Raw genomic sequence first — 16,525 nt, 5'->3', positions numbered from 1 at the left:
AAAAAATGCTGAAGCACTTACAAGTTCTCCCACTCCCTTCAGGAAACACAAGAGATGCAAAGAGAGAAAGAAAAAGAGCAGAGTCAGAAAAAGAGGAAGACACTTGGGGGCTGGGGCCATGGTCACCTGCCCTGAGTCCTGCTCTGCCAGCCCCCACACCATTCACCTTTCTGCTGCCTGCAACTGGGAATTCTGAGCCTTAGCAACGGGGCCCAACCCCCTAAGTCCTCAGATGGGGAAACCAAGACAATGTCTGAACTGGGTCTGCAGGCTGACAGAGCAGGATGCCTTCTGTTCTCTTGCTCTGCCTTGGGGAGCAAGACCCTTTAGCTCCTCCCATCCCCCAGCCCTTAGCCCCCAGGCCCGTACGGCTTCATGCTGAAGAAGTCCTTGATGCCCTCAGAGGAGACAGGACTGGGGCCCTTATTCTTCTCTGCCACCGACTTGTCCTTGGTCCAGGTGAGATGCACCTTCTCAGGATCTGTCTCCCCTTCCCCCTCAGGCTCCTCGCCTGGGGATGGAGAGCTGCTGGGGCAGCTGGGAGCACTCTGATCGTGGATCAGCTGCACCTGAGGGATGAATGAAGAGATGGCAGGTGAGTCCTTTGGAGGCCAAGTGCTCTGCTCCCACTGGTTGGAGCCAAACCACCCCAGCTGCACACCTCCTCCTCTGGCTTCTCTTCGCTGTCACCAGCTGTCTCTTCTGGGACGTTCAGGCGGAGCCGCGTGTTGGCTGGATTCTTTCTCCGGATTGAGCCTCGTGACTCATCTGTGATACTCTGGATCTAGGGAGTGACACAGGTTGGTGCCAGCTCTGCTGGGAGTCACCACCCATGCCCTGCAAAGAGCTATCACTAGAGGTGATGTTCAGCCAGGATGCACTTTCTGGAACTGTACCAGTTGTTAAAATATTGCTATGATTTGAGACCAAATAGCTACTGCACCACTGATCTGCCTGCCCCACCTCCTCTCCAGAACCCCAGACCTCCCCAACATCTGGCAACAAAAGGGTTAACCTTGGCACAGCAATGCTCTGTCCTAGCACTATGGCCCAATGTCAGTGCTGGCAGTCCACTGGTCAGTGGCCATGCCATGTTTTACCATTTTTACTATCTCCCTTGGATAACACTCAGCCTTGGAGGACCCATCCTTCCCAGCTCAAAGTAGTACCCATCACTCATTCCCCTGAGAATCCATCAACTACATTCTGATAAATACATTACCCACCCTGGGAGACTCATAACCCATGGTTCTATTACCTTCACATGTAGGATTGCCACCCATTCCCTGGGCAACTTATCACCCACCTCCAGGAGCCCTTCTGTCCCCAGCTGGGGTAGCACCACTCATTTTCCCAAGGACTCCACTCCCTTGGGTGGGTCTTTCATCCATACTCTGGTGGTTCTACATCACCCACACCTAGAAGATCTTACACCCACACTCTGTGGGGGGCTCATCACCATTACCCCTGAGATCCCATCAGTCACACCCTAGGGGATTTGCCCCTAACTCCCACACATCAGTTATATCCCTAAACACCCATCTGTTACCCACTCTCTGAGGGTCTCTACATGAGCCCTGTCCCTCACACTGGCAGCCCACACCCCTGAGGACTCATCATCCATATGTATTTAGCATCCACTCTTCTCTCTCAGGCCCCATAAGTCACATACAGAGCAGATCTGTCACCCATGCCAAAGTCCCTCTGCCGCCTGGCTGGGAGGTTGGCGGTGAAGCTGCAGTGTGTACTCCTGCTGTCTGGGAGATCAGCGTCAGGAGGTGTAGTTGGGGGAATCAGGGAGATGAGGGTGAAGTTGAAATGCCAGGAGTGTCAGCCCTGAGCCATCCTAAACCTGAGACCCAGAACTGGCAGCAATTTGAGGCTCTCAGGGGCCAGCCAGGGCAACCTCACCTCCCGCTCCCGCTCGTTCTTGGTTAAATGCATCTGTTTGAGGATCTGGGAGCGCTGCTCCATCACCAACGTCTTCTCATAGGTGTAAGCTGAGATATCGCTTTCATGCTGTGGACAGACAGAGGTTGGGGTTGGGGGGTCGGAAGAGGGACACAGAGGAAAGCATGAGGTCTGAGCCCAGGTGAAAGGCCAAGGGCAGGAAGGAAGACCCCCTTCCTTCTGGCAGCCTAGGGCTTCCCTACCCAATCATTAATTTTATCAAGGGTTGTAGGAGGCAAGGATGGAGCAGAGAGGGCAATGCTCTTGCAAGGCAGGCAGCTCATTCCCTCCTCAGCCCAGCACAGGACCAGGCATGTGAATGGATGAACTAATGAATGAGTGGATTAATTAATCACCTGGGTGAATGGAGAAGGGAAAGAAGAAAAGGAACAAAGCAATGAATGAATACATGCAAGAATGAATGGGAGAATAAGTGAATGAATACTTTAATGAATACATAGGTAGATTAATGAATATACAGAGGGATGGGTGGATGGACACTTGAATTGAGAGGATGGTTGGACAAGAAGTTCTACAGGATAATCACCAGGGGCACAGGCTCTAGAGCCATCCTGTCTGGGTTTGAATCCTGCCTCTGCCATGTACTGTGTGTTATTGGGCAAATTACAGTCACATGCCAAATAACACCATTGTACGTGCGTCAATGGCATAGTGCACATAAAGCATATAAAATGGTTTTCCCGTAAGATTACTGTATTTTTGCTGTAATTTTTCTATGTTTAGATTTTTTTTTTTTTTTTTGAGACGGAGTCTCACTCTGTCACCCAGGCTGGAGTGCAGTGGTGCAATCTTGGCTCACTGCAAGCTCCGCCTCCTGGGTTCACGCCATTCTCCTACCTCAGCCTCCCAAGTAGCTGGGACTACAGGCGCCCACCACCATGCCCGGCTAATATTTTTTGTATTTTTTAGTAGAGACGGGGTTTCACCATGTTAGCCAGGATGGTCTCGATCTCCTGATCTCGTGATCCTCCCATCTCGGCCTCCCAAAGTGCTGGGATTACAGACGTGAGCCACTGCGCCTGGCTTTAGATATGTTTAGACATACAAATACTTCCCACTGTGTTGCCATTGCCTGCAGTACTCAGTACAGTAACATGCTGTATAGGTTTGTAGCCTAAGAGCACTAAGCCTATGTGTGTAGTAGGCTGTACCATCTAGGTGTGTGTAGGTATACTCTATGATGTTCACACAACAAAATCACCTCACAACACATTTCTCAAAACATATCCCTGTTGTTAAGCAATGAATGCATAACTGTACTTCTCTGCATTTCATCTTCCTAATCTGTAACATGGAAATGCTGATAATTGTATCTATCTCATTGGTTATTGTTGGAATCGATATACATATAAAGTGCATAGAACAGTGCCTGGCATATAATAAGCACTAGACATGGCTATTTTTATAGAGAAGAGAGGGATGGCTGAATATGTGAGAGGCTAAGAGGTGGATCAGGGGGAAGGGATCTAGCATCATAAGCTGATGGGTGTTAGAGTTGCCCTACTTGGTGCTGGGGCCAAGAGGAAAGAGGGCCAGGTGGAACCCCAGTGGTGTCTCCAGGAGACTCACCATCTCCACCACCTCAACCTCCGCAGTGATGCGTAAATGGTACAGAAATGTGGTCAGATCCTTCTTCATCTGGATGCTATTGTCGTCCATCTGGGCCACAGTGAAGATACGCATCTTGCACTTCCGCCAGACCTGCAGGTGGTGAAGGGGATTCAGAAAGGTCCAGCCCAGATGTGATGAGGAGATCCAGGGCCAGACCCCATCCCCTTACCCTTCCCCTCTTCCCACCCACTCCTCACACATACACGCAGACCCCAAATCCTCTGTCTTGAGGGCCACTCTCTATAAAATCTTCCCTGCTTAGGTCTGAGGGTTCCCTGTTAAAGAAAGCATCACTGGCTTGGGCTAAGCATTGCTCTCCTTACAGCAGTGCACCTGCAAGAGGAGAAACCATCAGTTCCTAACATCTCAGAATGAAGGAGGTCAGCAGATCCCATTCCCAGGAGTTTACAGGGGAGGAAGGACACGGAAGCTGACCCTGACCAGAGCCCATGAGTCTGACCTGCGGTTGTGCACATATGCACACAAATGCATACATGCATACACACACTCACACATGCATACACTCACACACACAACTCACCTTGTGGTGCCGCAGCAGGAAGGGCAGCAGCATGAGCATGCCCCCATCGTGCACAATCCACCAAACGTCGATGCTGCCCTCAGAGAAGCGCTCAGGGTTCCCGGGAAACATGGAAACATTCTTGGTGACCAGCAGGGCTAAGTGGCCAGCTGTGGTTTCTCGGACCAGCTCTGAGGGAGGCCGAGGAGAGGTCCAGAGGGGGAAACAGTGACTCCGGTTCTCCCAACACCCAGCAGCAGCCACAAGGGCTCCTGGCACCCAGCACTCTGCCCCACTCCACGTGGCCTTGGCCATGGGCTGAGTGGTCAGAAAACCAGCATCGCTTAGGCCCCATCATATATTTATTGTTTAGATCTGGGAAAGTCTCTCAACCTCTCTGGGCCTCAGTTTCCCCACCTGTCAAATGGCAATAACATCACCTACCCTTTCTGATTACTAAGAATCCATCATGTATGACCTCACTGAATCCTCCCAACACCTTATAACTGTGATCTACCTCTAAAGGAGACAGAATAGCTTTTAGCTAACAGTGTAGCCTCTGGGCTGGTTCAAAACCTGGCTTTCCCATTTTGTGACTTGGAGCAAATTTCTTTTTCCTTTATTCTGTGGTTTGTCTTGTTGCCCAGCTCAAACTCCTGAGCTCAAGCGATCCACCTGCCTTGGCTTCCCAAAGTGCTGGGATTACCGGCGTGAGCCACTGAACCCTGCAGAAGCAAACTTCTTAATCTCTCTGTGCCTCAGTTTCACACCAAAAAAGATGGAGATAACAATGCCGAGCCCTCCTAGGACTGATGAGAGAATTAGAGAAAGCCTCAACTTGCTGGCACACAGAGCTCATTCTAGAAACATTAGTTATTATATATACTATTACCTACTATTACCAAGAAATCTGATCTCAGAGGGAGTAAGTCACGTGTGCACAGTCACACAACTAGGAAGGACCAGAGCTGAGACGTGGGCCCAGCCTCTGTGACTTCAGAGCTGTAACTCTTCCCACTGCCCTGCACTGTGTTCCTCCCAGGGCCTGTAAGCGCTGCAGGAGCCAAGACTGTCTCGTTCACAGCGGAGTCCCCAGCGCCCAGCACAGTGGCTGGCACGTGGCCAACCTTGACTGCTGTCACCTGCATATGCTGAATCCACACTTGGCATGCAGGGCTTAGGAAATCCCTCTGGCCCAAAGGAGTGGAAATCCAGTTCCACCCCTCTACTGCCCCCAGCCCCACCCCTCCTCCGTCCCCAGCCCCCGACAGCATTACCAATGAAGTTCCTCCATGTCTGATGATCCTCCTTCTGGCGCCAGTTGCGGGGCCAGCCGACAAGCACAGTGTTGTGCTGCAGCCCCCCGAGGCCCCCGGACTGGATCAGATGGGACACGCCATCACGCAGGTTGGAGGAGATCACTACCTGGCAGAAGCCCTTCACCTTCTCTGCCTCCATCAGGCGCCTGATAGACTAGGGGAGGGGGACCAGACAAGGACCAGCCTCAGGCCTCCCTGGCCCTGGCTGCGCCCACTGTAGCCTCCTTCCCTCCCATCTCTCCCCTCCTTTCATCCCAGTCTTCCTGAAGCTCAGCTCTGATCACGTCAGTCTCTGGCTCCAGAATGGCACATGGCTCCCCATCATCTCTGTGCCCCATTCCTTGTTGATCAATCAAGGTTCTTCATGATCTGACATACACTTTCTGCCACCCTGCCACTGCTCACACAGCCCCCCTGCCCGACATGCTCTCCACCACCACCCTGACACACGCCCCTGCCAAGTTGTACATGATGCCCTGTCAGGCCCAGGTCAAATGTCGCTGTCTTCAGATACCACCCCCATCCAGACCAGAATTAAACTGGGCTTCTCTGCACAGCCAGACAATTTGTTTCAACAATCTTTCTTTTTTTTTTTTTTTTTTTTGAGACGGAGTCTCGCGCTGTCACCCAGGCTGGAGTGCAGTGGCCGGATCTCAGCTCACTGCAAGCTCCGCCTCCCAGGTTCACGCCATTCTCCTGCCTCAGCCTCCCGAGTAGCTGGCACTACAGGCGTCCGCCACCTCGCCCGGCTAGTTTTTTGTATTTTTTTTTTTAGTAGAGACGGGGTTTCACCATGTTAACCAGGATGGTCTCGATCTCCTGACCTCGTGATCCGCCCGTCTCGGCCTCCCAAAGTGCTGGGATTACAGGCTTGAGCCACCGCGCCCGGCCAACAATCTTTCTAAGTAGCATAGTAAGTATTTTAAGGGCACCCCATTTAAACTGCACTACGAGGGAAATAGTCTTGTTACTCTCATTTTATAGATGAGGAAACTGAGGCTTGGAGAAATGAAGACTTGTTTAAGGATACACAGCTAATTTTACTGTGAGGATTCAAGTTAGGGAAGTCTGACTCCAACCCCCACACTCTTAACCACCACCCCTAAGTCAAAGAGATAGAAGTTCAGTTCCTATCTCTGCCACCTCCTGGCTGTGTGACCTTGGGTGAGTCGCCTAACTTCTGAGTCTTGGTTTTCTTATCTGTCAAAAAGGGGTCAGGACACCTACCTTGTTTAGGAATAGGAAGAACCATATGTAATCATGCACATAGGGCTTAGTTAGTATCCTGCCTGAGGAATCGTAAACACAACACATTGTACGACTCTGATGTTATTAACTCTAACAGTATTTATCGACATCCGGTGGGTCTGAGAGCCTTCTGTGTATGCTCTGTCTTCCCCACCAGCCTGTGAGCACCTCGAGGGCTGGGACTTGGTCTTGAACATCTCCATCTCCCCTGTGCCTCGCCCAATGCCTGGCACACTGCACATTCTCAGCCACTGCGTGTTGAATGGAACTGACCAGTCAAGGCCTCCAGCTCTGGGCCCTGATAGATCGGTGTGAACAGCCCAGTGAGGCAGAAGCAGCGACTGTCGCAAGCCATCAGGGGTGCCCCTCCCCATCTCACCTCTGCTGCCTCAGGCCTCTTTTTCTGTCTCCACTGCTAGCCACAGCTCTGATGGGAGAAAGGCCTGACCCTCAGACAAAACCTACTTCCTCTACTATCCCTGGGATCCAATCACCTCTTTGTGTGCTTAAGGCAGACACTGGCCACCACAGCCCACATTGGCTCTGTAGGCTGCTCCGTAAGCGTGGACTAGTGGGTAGAGCCAAGAGAAGGTGACACAGAGCAGGGCCCTGGGTTCAAATCCTGATGTTGCTTCCCGCCAGCTTTGTGACTTTCAGCAAGCACCTTTCCCTCTCTGGGCTTCAGTTTCTTCCTGTATCAAATGTGGATACTCACCTTGTCAACCCCAAACTGTAGGGATCAAGAGTCCAAAGCTGGGAAATCACCTTGAAAGATTTATACGTTGGCAGGAAGGAGTCCAGAGTAGGAGTTCAAGGAGTCCTAATTTGAATCTTCATTTCCTGTCCTCAGACGTATGACCTGACTTCTCTAAGCCTCAGTTTCCTTATCCATAAAATGGGCCCTTCTGCCTCTGATGGTCTTTCACTCTGTGATTTGAATTCTAAAGAACTCACTCTCTAGGCCCTTAGGCTCTTCCTCTAAGGAAGAGAAAAGAAATGCCTGCACCTCCTTTGATCCTGAAGGTGATGAGGAAGGAAAAGTACAAAAGGATAGAGACTGTCTTCCTAAGTGTCCTGACCTTTTCCCAAGCCCACCAGGGCCTCTGCTCACCTCTTCTGCCCGCTGGGCCTGGGGATGATTTTCCAGAAAGGTGCCCTCAAGGACAGAGCCCACGATGGTCAGGCCCTTCCCTGCCTTGAGCTGGGAGGTCAATGAGAGCAGCTGGGGGTGCACCACATTCTGGTCTTGGTCCACACGCACCAGCACTAGCAGCTGTGGCCTGAAGAGAGTGCAGAGTCACATGATCCATATACTATATAACCAACCACCCACACACCATACACCCATCACCAGGTCACCTAACCATCTCTCCTCTATAACCATCTGTCCCATCCACCTATACCCCGCACCACCCATCCATCCATCTACCCATCGACCCATCTCTCCATTCACCTCACTCACCTATCTATCCATTCAACCACCCACCCACCTATTTTATCCTTCAGTCATCCACTCATATGCATATTTATTTACTGATACACGCATTATTCACTCAAGTATCCACACATCTACCTACCTATCATCCATTCTTACATCCATCAATTTGCCCTTTTGCCCTCCCACATGTACATACACTTGCCCATCCACCCATCTACGCATCCCTTTCCTTAGTCATTTAGCCATCTTAGTCCTCTAACCACCCATCAACCTCGTAGCATTCTGTAAGCACCTACTCTGGGCTAGACCATGTGCTGAGCATTTGGGAATTCACAGATAAATAATAGAGTCCCAGGTTCTGGGAGCCCAGTTTAGTAGACATTGGCAAAGACAAGTCAATGATGCCCTAACCTAGGTCAGGGTTCCAGGCTCTACTCTTGGCAAGGTGAAACACAGGGAGATGAATGAGGGGTTGGGCATGCAGCACCCAGGGCTAAGAGGTGGGGTGTGAGGATTCCATCTCCAGATCTGCCTTCTGTGACCTGTGAGATCCTCTCTGACCTCCGATTTCCCTTTATTTTATTTTATTATTATTATTTTTTAAGACGGAGTCTCGCTCTGTCGCCCAGGCTGGAGTGCAGCAGTGGCCAGATCTTAGCTCACTGCAAGCTCCGCCTCCCCGGGTTCACGCCATTCTCCTGCCTCAGCCTCCCAAGTAGCTGGGACTACAGGCGCCCGCCACCTCGCCCGGCTAGTTTTTTGTTTTTGTTTTTGTTTTTTTGTATTTTTTAGTAGAGACGGGGTTTCACCGGGTTACCCAGGATGGTCTCGATCTCCTGACCTCGTGATCCGCCCATCTCGGCCTCCCAAAGTGCTGGGATTATAGGCTTGAGCCACCACGCCTGGCCTATTTTATTTTATTTTTGAGACAGCGTCTCACTCTGTCACCCAGACTGGAGTGCAGTGGTACAATCTCAGCTCACTATAACCTCTGCCTCCTGGGTTCAAGCTATTCTGCCTCAGTATCCTGAGTAGCTGGGACTACAGGTGCACGCCATCACGCTTGGCTAATTTTTGTATTTTTAGCACAGACAGGGTCTCGCCATGTTGTCCAGGCTGATCTCGAACTCCTGGCCTCAGGTGATCCACTCACTCACCCTCTTGAGCCTCCCAAACTATTGAGTTACAGGCGGGAGCCACCACGCCCGGCATCCCTGATTTTCACGTGAATAAAATGGAGGAATTGTCATTAATCTAGAGATGCCTAAGAACCCCTATAACTCTCAAAGGGAACGATTCCACCTGTCTCAGAGCAAATGCTACATGATCTGATGTTTGTCTGTCCCCGTGTGTCTTTCTCCATAAAACTGTTAGCTTCCTACATCCCCAGAGACTGGAAGGGGACTTGCCATACATCAGGCACTCATGTTTTATGAACAAATGATGGAAATAATGAAATGAATGCATGGATGGCTGCTCAGGAGGCTAGCATAGTGGGTGGGGTTAGAGGACAAATGTCTGGAACTCAGCTCAGCCTCGGTGTTGCAGGTGGGAAGGAATCAGACAAGGCTGGGCTTTTAGGGCACGACTCAGCAAAACAAACCAAGCAGGATAAGTCAGGCCCTGCTCCCTTCCCCCCATCTCCTGTGCCTTGTACACATGCACACACACACACTCATGCACACCTGCACCCTCACCACTTACCTCCAGTTCTTGGTGTGTGGGGGCCCTTCCTCCAGGCGTAAGAGGGCATAGCGAGCTGCACTGAGAGACAGACCTCGGATCCCATCGCCCCACTCCTTTTCTGCCCTGGGAGCCAGGAACGGGGATCACGTGAGGGCAGAAAGCCAGCAGCGGGCAGGGAGAACCATCTACACTGCACTGGCTACCCCAGGGCAGAGTCATCTCTCAGGCTCAGAAAGGACATGCGTATCACTCCTGCCAACAGACTCACCCAAGCCTTGGCTAAGTTTCCTTGGAAAATCACTTCTAAATCCATTCTCTCACCATTCCTGTCCATTTCTCAAAGGCTCTGCCACCCCCCCATCTTCCAATGTCACCCCATATCACCCTCTCCCACTGCTCCAGCCCCATCCTCTCCCACTCCCTGCTTCATCTCACCCTCACCACCCTAATGCCTCATGACTCCTTCCCTCTCCTTCCCACCACCCCTCAGCCTTCCCCAGCCACCCCAGCCTCCACTCCCCACACTCACCCACGGTACTCAATGTACTTGTAGATGAGTCCAGCAATGAGCATGGCCACCAGTGCATAATACCAGGAGCAGATGAACATGAGGGCCAGGCAGAGGCTCATGCCCAGGAAGGAGAGGGTCCTGGACAAGGTGGAGAGACCCCAGCAGGGTTGTTGCTGAAGCCGGGGCTTAGACAGCAAGAGGGAGATGGGGCAGGGCATGGGAAAGACCTAGGAGGCAATAGGCCAGTCTAGGGGAGCTCACACCATCATCCCCATGAGAATCAGGGAGCTACGGGACCTTCTGGGTGAAGGAGAAGCCACAGACAGGGCACCACCCAATGCCCTGCCCAACTCCTGACACTCCACACCACCCTGTCCCTGTGCCTCAGACCCTGCCAGACAGGCCTGGCCAGGTGCATTCTGAGGCCAGGGTCTCAGGGGAGTGGAAACAGGTCCTCCCAGGAGAAGGCCACCAGCAAAGCTGGAGCATCCAGACAGGAGTGGGCAGCCCTGGTTCTAGCCCAGTTATGCCACAGTCTTGCTGGGGGACACTGGGCCAGTCCCTTTCCCTCTTTGGGCCTCAGTTTCCTTTTGTAGGACAAGCATGATCATTGCTGCTCTGTCTGCCACCGAGGGCCTATTGTGAGGATGAAGAGCCATAGAAGAAAATGATGAGAGAAACTGCAGCCCCTGTGCAATGAGCATCTGCCATGTACTGTAGTCCTCACAAGAACCCACAGGCAGGTGCAGCTATCATGCCCATTTCACAGCTGAGGAAACTGAGGTTCTGAGAAGCTACATCATCAGCCCAAGGTCTCACAGCTAGGAAGTGCAGAGTCATCATTTGAACTCTGGCCAGCTGACTTCCAGCCTCCTTGCTACATTGTGAGCTATTGGGCATCACGGACAGGAGAGAGATTCCAGCCAAGACCACTTGTGATGCTGCTATGTTATTATTTAGGATTGTTAGGAGACCCTCTCCAGGACCTTCCTCATGTGAGTTGGTCAACAAAAGCTGGAGAAAGAAGGATGTCCTCTTCACGTTTGGGGTCCTTAGACCCAGAGGGGATGGACTGGAGTGAGGTGAGGAGTGGGGTGGAAGTAAGCAAGTGGTTCACTGGAAGTGTGGGGACAGAACACCCACCAATGGTAATATCGAAAGCGTGGCCTCCAGTTGGGTGTCCTCAGCAGCGTCTGCAATGCACAGGCCAGATTCACAAACATGTAGCACATCAGGAAGAACCTGGAACACAGGAAGGCCCAGGGGAGACAGAGATGCAAAGGGAGGCAGAAACAGAAACAGCAGTGTGGGGAGAGAAAGGGGGAGAGGGGACAAGAAGTCAGGAGGTGGCCAGATCATGCTCTGGTGCTTAGCAAGGGGTGTGAAGCCAAATACCCTTACAACACACCCTGATAACACGTGTGGATGAATCTCTCTATAACAAATGATGGGCTTCTATGACCAGTGGGGAACTTCCTGGGGTTGTTAAAGTGTCTGGGTGGGTTGTCATGGGTAACGGCTGCAGGATTCAGATAGAGAAACATCCTGAGCCAGTGGGGAGGGCAAGAAGTCAGGCACGCACATAGACAGGATGGGGGCCACCTCGTCGAGGGATGCAATGAGGATGCCAATCTCGCAGATGCAGGCAGTCAGGAGCAGGGCCCAGGTCGGCTCTCCATTGGCCTTGCCATGGCCAAAGACCTGGGGACAGAGCAATCATCATGGGACTGAGACCTCAAGGACTTCTCAGCCCTCTCCCCTAGTTTTGGGAACCAGTGGAATAGAGGCAGGAATCCTATCACCAATGAGGAGGTAGGGAGAAGATGCATTTCTCTTTCTCAAGGAGAATGCAAATGGATAACAGGCTTTTGCTGCATCTTGCCCACCCTGACATCAGCACCTCAGTGCAATGAAGTTCAAATGATCCCTAGAGGGGGAAAGCAGCTCCAGAGGACCAGATGGGAGAGGAGCTGTCAGGAAGCCAGCAAGCCACCACGACCCTGTGCTCCATCAGTCTTTTTTTTTGCAACATGGTGAAAGCTACCCTTTTCTTGCCCTTTGACTGCCTCCCCAAGTCTCCGACCAACCACTGTGCCAAAACAGGGCCATTTATTTTTTCCCCAAGAGCAGACAATGCTCCAAGGGATGCACTGACCATGGGCCAAATCCCAAGGAAGACACACTCATCCTTCTCAGTGCAGTGCAGAGCAGAAGTGGCCCAGGAGGTAGTCTAAGGCTGGTTATGGCCCTGGGTCACTGTGTGGTCTCTCTGGGCAGGGGCCTGGCTGGTCTACTGAGGGTGAGCTGTTCTTCTCCCACACTGACCTGCAGGAAGGGCACGATGCCGTCCCTCGAGATGGCCTGCAGCAGGCGTGGGGCCCCCGTGAGGCTCTGCAGCCCAGCCCCACATGTGGAGAAGAAGGATCCGATGACAATTACCCACGGAGATGGCCAGGCCAGTGTGCCCACCACCAGGTTACCATTCACAGCTTCACCAAACCTGGAATGATATGGACAGAAGATGCCGGGTGAGCAGTGCCACCTGGATTTCCAGGGCAGGTCTCCATACCAACTACAGAACCAACTGTGTGCCTGCCACAGGACTAAGTTCTGTAAGGGTGACAGGGGAGGCAGAATCCCAAATGTTCCACTGTTTTTTCCTTAATAAAATAAATCTCTAATTTCCTGATACTGAAAACCAGGCCTCTAGGCCCGGCTCCAGCATAGGTCCCAGCCCCATGTCCCCCACTGCATTCCCTTACAGGAGCCTGGTGGTACCAGTGGAAAGTGACTCTGAGAGGACCCCCTACACCGCCCGGCCAGTTGTGTGTGCCCATGCCCTTCAGACATGAGTGCTCCAGGACACCCAGCACTTACAGCTGCAGGCATGCGCACATTTCTCCCTCCACCCTGGCTCCCCATTGCCTGGAATGCCCTTCCTCCAAGCTGCCTAATCTCTGCTCAACCTTGAAAGCAGGAAGGATAAGTGAGATAAAGTGTATAAGACACTTCTAGCCTCCCCTCCTCTGAGAAGACTTCCCTGGGAAGACCCCGAAGGACTGGACTGAAGCCCCCAGGCTTTCCTATATGGCCGCCCCTACCGACCGCACTTAAAGTCTGTTGGCCAGTATAGTCCCACCCAAAAGAGCTCCTTCAGTACAAAAACCATGTGTTATTTATCTGCGCTGCCTCCAGAATCTCAGAGAGACCACAGATAAATACCACTCCTGTCTATGTGACCAATACATGGACATTCAGTAAATGTTAGACACACTATTGAATTAATCCGTTTTAAAGAAAAGGAAAGTATCATTATCCTAAAGGAAATGAGACACCATTCAAGTTTCTCGAACCGGAATGACAGAAGGAGGATGAAATATAAGAAGAGGACTTTGCAAGCAACCCCCGCGGCCTCCCTCCCACAGGCCCCTCACACAGGTCCCAGCATCCCCTGCTGGGTCTGTTTCCCAGAACTCAGCCTTCTATACCCACCCCTCCCCGAGAATAGGATCAACCCCAATTATCTTACTTGTCCCGCAGGACGACCCCCTCAATGCAGGCCCCAAACAGAACAACGGAGCTGATGTCTGCAGCAGAGGATAAAGGAGAATCCCCACGGTTCAGTCCTCCCCATCCCCACCCCTCCTGCACCAGCAGCTAAGGCAGCAACTTCAGCTGCCCTCCCTCTAGTCCTCCCCCGAGGGTGGTCCCAGCGCAGGCGTGCAGGATACAGACAGCAGAGGTGGTGGCGATGGCCAGGATAGTGCCGGTGGGGATTGACTTCTGGGCATCCCTCAGGTCCCCAGAGCGGTTAGAACCAGCCATGATACCTGCAAAACAGAAGTACAGCTAGGACTGAAGCCAGGGCCACAGGAGACCAGACAGATGAGAAAAAAGGGCACCACCCTCAGGGTCAGTGAGCCTGGGATCTAGTCCTAACATACTGGCTTGTGTGAGACCTTGGCCATGTTACTTGGCTTCTCCTGGCCTTAATTCCCTCATCTCTCCAATGGGAAATGAAATGTTGGGGTTGCTTACATGGTGGGGTTGTTGGACTAAGAAATTCCCAGCATCATCATCGACTCTCTCCTCCCCATCCACTCCCAGGCAGAGTCTTCCCTCTCTGAGCTCCCCTTCACCTGTGACTGAGGGGAAGTAGATGCCAACCAGCAGGGTGAAGTAGGAGGTCATATCACTGAAGACATAGGGGTGGTCCATGTCAATAGGAGTGCCATCAGCCAGGCCCACCGAGGTCATCCCACTCCTCTCCACAATCACGCCCTTGGTCAGGTAGGAGCTCCAGAGGTTCTCTGTGGGGAGACAGAATGCTCAGGGGGAGGCCAGCCATCAGGGGACCAGAGCTCTGGGACCAGGAGTTGGGAGGGGGCAAAATGTCAGGGGCAAGATCAACCCCATCTCATTCTCCCTGGCCTTAGCTCTATTTCATTTCCACTGACATTTCCTAAGCTCCTGATTTGGGCCAGGCCATGTGCAGAGATTTCACAGACTAATCAGACACAGTCTCTACCATCAAATAGTCCAATCTAGTGGAGTAAATAGGCACATAAAGGCCCATCTCAGATTGAGTCGATGTGTCCCAAATTCATCTCACCATCCACCCACCCCAAACCAGCTCCTTTCCTGCATCCTATATCTCAGTAAATGGCACCATCATCAATTCTGACACCCTGCCCTACACTGCTCCCTCTCCCCTTCCCCAACTTCAATACCACCTCCAACTTCTGTCCTTTAACCCCTCCTTAATAATTCTTAAATACGCCCCTTCTCTCCATTCCAAGGTCTCTCCACCATGGCACTAGTGACCTTTCCAGCCAGATAATTCTTTGCTGTGGGGGACTGCCCTATAGCATTGTAGGATGCTTAGCAGCATCTGGCCTCTACCTACTAGATGCCAGGTACACCCTCCAGTTTTGACAACCAAAAATGTCTGCAGACACAGCCAAATGTTTCCCGGGTGGCAAAACAACCCTGGTTGAGAAGCACTGCAGTAATGCCCACAGACATCACTCCATCACTCTCATTCAGAAAACCATCATCTTTCTCTCCTGGACTCACAGCATCAGCCCCTTCCTGGCCCCCTGCCTCTCTCCTCTCACCCCTTTAACCCATCTACATTAGCAGCCAGAATGAACCTTCAAAAATGGAGATCTGACCCACATCCTTCCCTTTCCCAAAACCCCTTGGTGGCTCCTCATTGCCTTCAGAATGTGGCCCCAACTCTCCAACATGGCTTCCAAGGCCTGCCACGATCTGGCTCATGCCAGCCTCTCCTGCATTGCTTCTTTCTCCACCTTGTTTTGCTCTTTATGCCCCAGTCATACCAAATTACTTGCGGTTGGAAGGACACAATATACTCTTCTGCATCTGCGTGCTTTTAGGCAAGCTGTTCTTCTGGTTGCAATTTCCTTACTCTTCTCATAGAACTGAAGATCTTTCATTTGTCCTTCAAAACCCTTCTCAGGTGAGTCCAGGAAGCCTACTGCCATCTTAAATACATGAACTCTCCCTCCCCTGGGCATTCTCTGTGCATTGAATGCACATCTACATATGGCATAATATATTTGCTAATACATCTATTTCTGCCATTAGTCTCCTTGAGGCCAGGGACTGTGGCATATTTAGTGTTCCTAGCACTCAGCACAATGCTGGGCACTCTGTAGGTGCTCAGTGACTGCTTGTTACGTTGATGACTTCTTTTCCTACTAGCAGTGAAATACTTGTCCCCTTTTCACCTTACTCCTCCCTGATGCCAAGGACGGAACGTAACCCAGAGTAGGTGCTCAGTTAAAGCTGATTGAATTTAGCTGAATCCCAAGGAGGGCCCCTTAATCCTGACCGCTTAACCTACAATCCCTGCAGTGTTCCCTGGATGCCAGCCCTTGTCCCCCCGCAGACCTTTGATGAGGCCACTGGCAGCACCAGGGATGCCCTGGATCTCCGTGACATTGTTTCGGGTGAAGTATTCATCACAGGTGGCGTTGAGGAAGCGAGAGGAGCAGAAAAGGCCCCACAGCTCTGTGGTCACCGTCTCATTTCCTTCCCAAGCCAGCTTGGCACAGACATTAAAGCCGTGGCGAGACAGCGTGCGGTTACCCAGGAGGCAGATCCTAGGGAGAGAAACAAGGGAGGAAGGTGGGGAGCCACATAACCTTGCCCTGGCTGTACAATACAGCCACTAGGAGACCTTTTAAACACACGGA

At 51.9% G+C, this 16,525-nt stretch overlaps 2 protein-coding genes across 3 annotated transcripts in view; both read right to left on the bottom strand.

The window, feature by feature from the left end:
• The window catches only part of CD40 (CD40 molecule), a 245,777-nt gene that overhangs the window by 73,838 nt on the left and 155,414 nt on the right, over positions 1 to 16,525 (bottom strand). The gene's annotated exons all lie outside the window — the stretch shown is intronic.
• SLC12A5 (solute carrier family 12 member 5) overlaps positions 1 to 16,525 on the bottom strand; it is a 39,250-nt gene that overhangs the window by 3,207 nt on the left and 19,518 nt on the right. For both annotated transcript variants that reach the window (XM_001104494.5, XM_001104798.5), the window contains exons 8-24: positions 16,221 to 16,432; positions 14,444 to 14,614; positions 14,036 to 14,134; positions 13,834 to 13,891; positions 12,630 to 12,804; positions 11,887 to 12,005; positions 11,448 to 11,546; positions 10,323 to 10,442; positions 9,812 to 9,916; positions 7,781 to 7,949; positions 5,380 to 5,575; positions 4,124 to 4,293; positions 3,541 to 3,672; positions 1,912 to 2,019; positions 662 to 784; positions 370 to 569; positions 22 to 36 (exon numbers count right to left, since the gene is read on the bottom strand). In XM_001104494.5, the coding sequence (XP_001104494.3) occupies positions 22 to 36; positions 370 to 569; positions 662 to 784; positions 1,912 to 2,019; positions 3,541 to 3,672; positions 4,124 to 4,293; positions 5,380 to 5,575; positions 7,781 to 7,949; positions 9,812 to 9,916; positions 10,323 to 10,442; positions 11,448 to 11,546; positions 11,887 to 12,005; positions 12,630 to 12,804; positions 13,834 to 13,891; positions 14,036 to 14,134; positions 14,444 to 14,614; positions 16,221 to 16,432 (2,271 nt within the window). The remainder of the gene's footprint in view (positions 1 to 21; positions 37 to 369; positions 570 to 661; positions 785 to 1,911; positions 2,020 to 3,540; positions 3,673 to 4,123; positions 4,294 to 5,379; positions 5,576 to 7,780; positions 7,950 to 9,811; positions 9,917 to 10,322; positions 10,443 to 11,447; positions 11,547 to 11,886; positions 12,006 to 12,629; positions 12,805 to 13,833; positions 13,892 to 14,035; positions 14,135 to 14,443; positions 14,615 to 16,220; positions 16,433 to 16,525) is intronic.

Source organism: Macaca mulatta, chromosome 10 (genome assembly GCF_049350105.2).
Source record: "Macaca mulatta isolate MMU2019108-1 chromosome 10, T2T-MMU8v2.0, whole genome shotgun sequence".
In the NCBI taxonomy this organism is placed as follows: domain Eukaryota; kingdom Metazoa; phylum Chordata; class Mammalia; order Primates; family Cercopithecidae; genus Macaca; species Macaca mulatta.
Note: the sequence above shows the minus strand (reverse complement) of the source record. Positions and strands in the feature narration are given on the sequence as shown.